General features: G+C 45.5%; 1 protein-coding gene across 1 annotated transcript in view; it reads right to left on the bottom strand.

Moving 5' to 3' along the window:
- Positions 1-5,770, bottom strand: part of LOXHD1 (lipoxygenase homology domains 1) — a 131,811-nt gene that overhangs the window by 97,581 nt on the left and 28,460 nt on the right. Inside the window, 3 exon segments of the mRNA XM_008640947.2 lie at positions 872-1,007; positions 2,771-3,021; positions 4,721-4,844. Coding sequence (XP_008639169.1) covers positions 872-1,007; positions 2,771-3,021; positions 4,721-4,844 — 511 coding nt within the window.

Genomic DNA, 5,770 nt, shown 5'->3' with positions numbered 1-5,770 from the left:
AGCAGGAAGAGTTTTGTTCTTCTTCCCATTCCCCCCTCTTCCGCCCCCCCACCAGTTTTGTCTCCTTATTATATTTAGGTTCTGTTTCCATCTAGAATAAGAAAGCTTTGCTTCTGTAGTGATAGGAAACATAGCCTGGCTTGGCTCCAAAGGTAAGATGATGACTGAGGCAGCCCTAAGCCCACTGCACCTTAAGAAAATGAGTATAATTCTTCAAAATATTGTAGGAGTTTAATTTTATACTCCCCTAAAGCAATATGTTCAAAGCTGAAACTCATGCCCCAACATCTGAAGGATGTGGGGCTGCTGGAGCCAGTCCAGAGAAGACCACAAAGATTCTCCAAGGGCTGGAGCCCCTCTGCTCTGAAGACAGGCTCAGAGAGAGTTGGGGGTGTTCAGCTGCACAAGAGAAGGCTCCAGGGAGAGCTCAGAGCCCCTGGCAGGGGCTCCAGGAGAGCTGCAGAGGGACTGGGGACAAGGCATGGAGGGACAGGACCCAGGGAATGGCTTCCCAGTGCCAGAGGGCAGGGCTGGATGGGATATTGGGAAGGAATTGTTGTCTGTGAGGGTGGGGAGGCCCTGGCACAGGGTGCCCAGAGCAGCTGTGACTCTTGCATCATTGAAAGTGTCCAAGGCCAGGTTGGACGGGGCTGGAGCAGCCTGGGATAATGGAAGGTGTCCCTGCTCATGGTAGGGGGTTGAAATTAGATGATCTTTAAATGTCCCTGCCAACCCAAAATATTTTATGATCCAGTGACTGAATCCACTTGAACCTCTCCTTGACCACCTTCACTCAGGTGACACTCAGGGGGATGTTGCTTGTGGGAGGAGGGGTGATGGCCACAGGAGGCTCCTGGACACTTGCACCTACTTTTCAGCCTTTTCTGGCGCAGGGAGACCATTTCATAGAGTTCCCGCTCAATGAGACCATCGCCTTCATCTTCATCCAGCCACTTCCCACATGGGAAGGTTTGCTCAATCCCAGTGAACGGGCAGTAAACCACCACCTGGAAAAAGAGATTGCGAAAGTGAGCTCGAATATTCTGCTACTGGCACCCCACAGGTCCTCGACACCGAAAACTTAAACTACAGAGCTGGAGACCTTGGTGATGCTCTCAAAATCAGCTTTTCTGGACCAATTTGAACCAGACTGGTTGCACAAATCCCAATTTGGAGTACAGCTATGACCCATCTGTCTTGTTATTCCCATTTTTTCAGCAGTACATTGCAATGGGTCAACCAAGACAAGGTGAAACACCAGGAGGGGAAGGGAATGGGAGCAGTCAGGGTGGCTGCAGCAGTCAGCGTGCAGCACAGGCCCTGCACCACGCCAGTGCATGGAAGGGCTCTGCAGAAAACACAGGGTACAAAAACCCTTCAAAAACATTCATCTTAAGCTGATTTTGCTTGCCAGGAAAACTGAATTTCCTCATAGCTTCAGGGTAGGCATCCCTTCCTCTCTGACCGCCCGTTTTCTCCTGCTGACCTTGTACATGATCTAGTGTTGTCACCAAAAACCAGGAAATAAACTCTCCAACCAATTTGCTGGGCTGAAAAGATGAAATTACTTTCTTAGCAATGCTGGATGCATGGGAATTTCACCTCAAATCATGAGCAGCAACCAAACAGACCAGGCTATACACATGAAACTAATACACATTTGTCACATTTCTATTACATATTCATTATACTCTCTGTATACATGAATATAGGCTTATTATTTCCATGAAGTTATTTGGATATGAGTAGGGGTCTTTTGGGGATTTTTGGTGGTCATTTGGGAACATCCCATTCCTCAAAATTCCCTCTTGTGGTCCTGGATCTTCTGGTGAAACTTCTTTCCTTGAGGGTATCTCAAATATGTGTTCAGGTTATGATGCACTTCTCTTTATCATTCTTTGCTCTGGTGCTCCATCTCTGTTCTCAAAACTAAGATATCTACCAGTACATATTAATCACTGGTGGAAGCAAACAAGGAAGCGTTAGCTGGCACAAAACTTATTAGTCACAGATGTAGGGAGTTAACACAAGGCCACATTAATCTCTGGCATGTGTGCTAAGCACTGGATGGTACAAAAGCAAACATTACCCATGGATATAGGGATCACACGCTATGTGCTAAACTTAGAAGAATTTTCCAACATCTTCCCCCACTGCTGCATAGAATTCTTCCCAAAGAAATACAGTTGTTGGGTAACAACATCGCATATTTCAACACTGCCTCCCAGTAACAGCTGTGGTCAGCCACTTTCTATTGGGTTTTGGGGGTTTTTTAAATAATTCTTTCTGAGCCTCCAGAGCAGCATCTAGAAACTTCAGGGAAGTCTGAGCGTAGATGATAACTTTGAAATGCTCAGCACAATCCAAGGCTGCATTTCTGTCCAGCCCCTTGTGCGAACATCTGAAGGTGCTTTTGGAGCTGAGCAAACAATAATCTCTATCTTTGTGACTGCAGAGGGGCAATCAACCCAATTAGAGAGTGATTGACTTATGCATCTAACGTGTCTTTGAGGCAATCAGCTGCTCCCGTGCATGATGTATAATATTGACTTGTTAAACCAGGGATATTGCCTTCCAAACAAAAGCAGATTTATTTATTTATTTTTAAACCATACTGGGTTGTCGGGGTCAGGTTATGAATGGGAAGCAGGTCTGACAGCTGCCTGCAGACAAAACTCTTGGCAGAGTTGGCCCAGTGGTAGGACTCCATGACCTTAGAGGTCTCTTCCAACCTGAGTGATTTCATGAGTTTATGATAATTTAGTCTCACCTTCTCACAAAACCATCCAGAACTGACGCCACAATTATCATGCCCAATGGTTACTCTACTGAGAGGGCTGAGAAGGGCAGCTATCTCCACGTTGAAGAGGTCTGTCCTGGCACGCTCAAATTCACCTCCTTCCAAGAAAATCTTCCCACTGTTCTTTAAGCCTTTGGAGCCGTGGAGGATTACGTGGATCTTGGAGTTGGTGCCAGCTCCTCTGATATCCCCCGTCACTACAGCCACATTGTACACAATGCCTGGAGAAAGCACAAATTTGGTTGGTGAAAAAGGAAGGGAGGAAAAGAGTCTGAGAGTTATGATTTTGACTGGATTTATGTTGGAGACTATTGATTTCCCAGTGGTTTATTTTAGCTTCTGAGTTACACACAGTGCAATGCTTCATTTGTTTTTGTCCCCCACAAAACTCTGAGAAATACACCTCTACCTTCAGAGTGCGCCAAAGAAACAGGCTCGGGGTGACAGACTCCCTGTCACATGGCCCAAAGGGAAAAAAAAGTTTTCCTTGTTTATTCACTCTGTGGTGCTGATTAGGTGAAGAAAAGCAAAAAAATTGAATTGGCAACTAAGTAATTTGATTTTGAGAGATACCAAGCACCAAATATGTCAGAGAATGCTGAGAGGATGGAGAAGTATTGCTTTAAACAGTGGTGGCAAGATCCGCAGCATCACAAAACCCTGAAAGCTTTGGGACTATTTGTTTTTTAGCCTATAATGCTGCTGAAGCCATCAGGACCTGAACAGTCACTGTGAGAACCCACAGATCTCAGCAGAACAAGGTTTCGGAGAGGTATCAGCCCAGCTGCGAGAAAGAAAAATATTTCTGAAAAGAAACCTATTTACATAAAAGTGTCCTTGGGGGTTTTTTTCTATCTCCAACTGTTGGTCTAAGAATGAAAACAATTCTTCCCACAAGTCTTACCTCACAGAAAAGCATATCTTAAACCTGTCTCATGGCATTAAATACACACCTAAACACTTCAACAGCAGGTAGAAAATAGTCAAGGCCTAAGCCAAGTTTTTTGATTAAATTAGACAGAAATTTCAATAGGGACTTGGGATGAAGCAAAAACATCAGAACTCACTCTTTAAAAACTTTGTCCCTTTGAAACTTACATTAAAAATTGTACTCAAGCATGCTTTACTGTTGATATATCTTCAACAAAACTCCTGAGGGCAGGAAAATAAAATACACAGTCATGAATGGTAAAAGATAAAGGAAGATTTTTGGGATTGAATTACGTTTCTTTCAGTTTTCTTCCCTTAATTTTTCCTAACAAGCATCCTGCAGTGAGTGATCTGCACCCAGACCACTTTCCTCATGCACATGAAGGGGGAAATACGAGGACTGCAGATGTTGAAGACCATACAAGGAAGTAAAGAAGAGTTGCTACATGCATCATCACATAGTTTGCCTTCATGCTATTACATAAATACAGGCAGAACACTATGCAAATAATCTTCTGCCTTGTGACAAGTTCTTTTATGGACTTTACATTGAGGTTTCTTTTAACAGAGACATAAACTTTGGTAGTCTTTGCTTTAACCGTGTTGGGTAATAAAAAAGACTGATTTAGAGCTCAGCACTGCAGTACCCTATTCACCACTTCGCGATTTTGGAAATAACAAATACTTTGTGAGTGCTGGTGAGCAGTTTGCTGAAGGTACAAGCTGTTATCTTTCATCCTCTGCCCATCAGCCCCTTGTCCAGGCACACCAGGTGATAAACTAGCATGTAGGTCCTGCACAGCTTCACAGGTGTGACACAGAGGTGGGAAATGTGTTGGCAGTTCAGGAATCCTCACACAAAACAGCCTGTCACCAGCAGGTGCTTCACTGCAGGCCTCCCTGAGCATAAGGCTTTCAATCTTCTAAAGAAAACATGGCTAATAGCCTTAACTTCCCATTTCCCACCACAGATTTGGCCCGTGATTTTACCTGTGGCTTCAGTGCCCCCAACAAGAATGTCCCTCTGTATTTTCCCGTCATCTTCATCTAAAGCGAACCAGCGTCCAACCGGGAATTGGTACACACATTTATTGCCAATGTCCTCAATGATCACCTGAGAGAAAAGAGACACCACGTGGAAGAATATTGTGGGAAAAGCAAAGGTTTTACACAAGGGGATGGCAGAAGAGCAGAAGCTTAATGTACACACTCTCACTCGGTATTTAAAATATTCAATACTCAAGCAGATCCCACTCCACTCCCTAATTAGTGCTGGTAGATTTTCAGACAATCAGTGAGTAAGAACCCAGCTTTTTTATTTTCTTTCTTTTTTATCCAGTGAACCCACTCTGCATCTCTCGCGGTGTATGAGACCAGATGTCTCTGCTTTCAAGACCAGCTGGCTGGCCTGTCTTCCTTCTCTCCAGAGCCTGTTTGCTGGCTACTGTTCTCCATCAGCTGAGCGACAGCTCTTTGTTCTGCTTTGGGAACAGACTGTGTTCTCTCTCTCTCTGCTTTAGAGCCTTGTTATAAAATAATGCCTGGGAATTCCAGGGCAAATCCAGACCATCAGATGAGTTCGTATGACACAGTAATGTCACTTTATCCCAGTCAGTTATTCCAGGGTGGAACCATTGTAAGGGCAGCGATTAAAACCCTGTGGCAGGAAACAGTTCCTAATATGGAAGGATTTGGATCTTGGACCACCAGTGAGGTGGAGCTGTGCAAATATCATGGAGTTTAACAAAGCCAAGTGAAAGGTCCTGCATCTGGATTGGGGAAATCCAAAGACAGGCTGGACAGAGAATGGGCAGAGCAGCCCTGGGAGAAGGACCTGGGGGTGCTGTGGGGGAGAGCTGGCCCGCCCCTGCCCCTGAACCCCCCGTGCCCGGGGCTGATCCCCAGCGTGGGCAGCAGGGGAGGGGGGATTCTGCCCTTCTGACGCGCTCAGGGGAGACCCCACCTGCAGAGCTGCCCCAGCCCTGGGGAACAACAGCACAAGGACCTGGAGCTGCTGCAGCCAGTCCAGAGGAGGCCAAC

The sequence above is a fragment of the Corvus brachyrhynchos genome, unplaced genomic scaffold (assembly GCF_000691975.1).
Source record: "Corvus brachyrhynchos isolate BGI_N302 unplaced genomic scaffold, ASM69197v1 scaffold8, whole genome shotgun sequence".
Taxonomy (NCBI): domain Eukaryota; kingdom Metazoa; phylum Chordata; class Aves; order Passeriformes; family Corvidae; genus Corvus; species Corvus brachyrhynchos.
The sequence above is the reverse complement of the archived record's forward strand: the minus strand, read 5'-3'. Positions and strand labels throughout refer to the sequence as shown.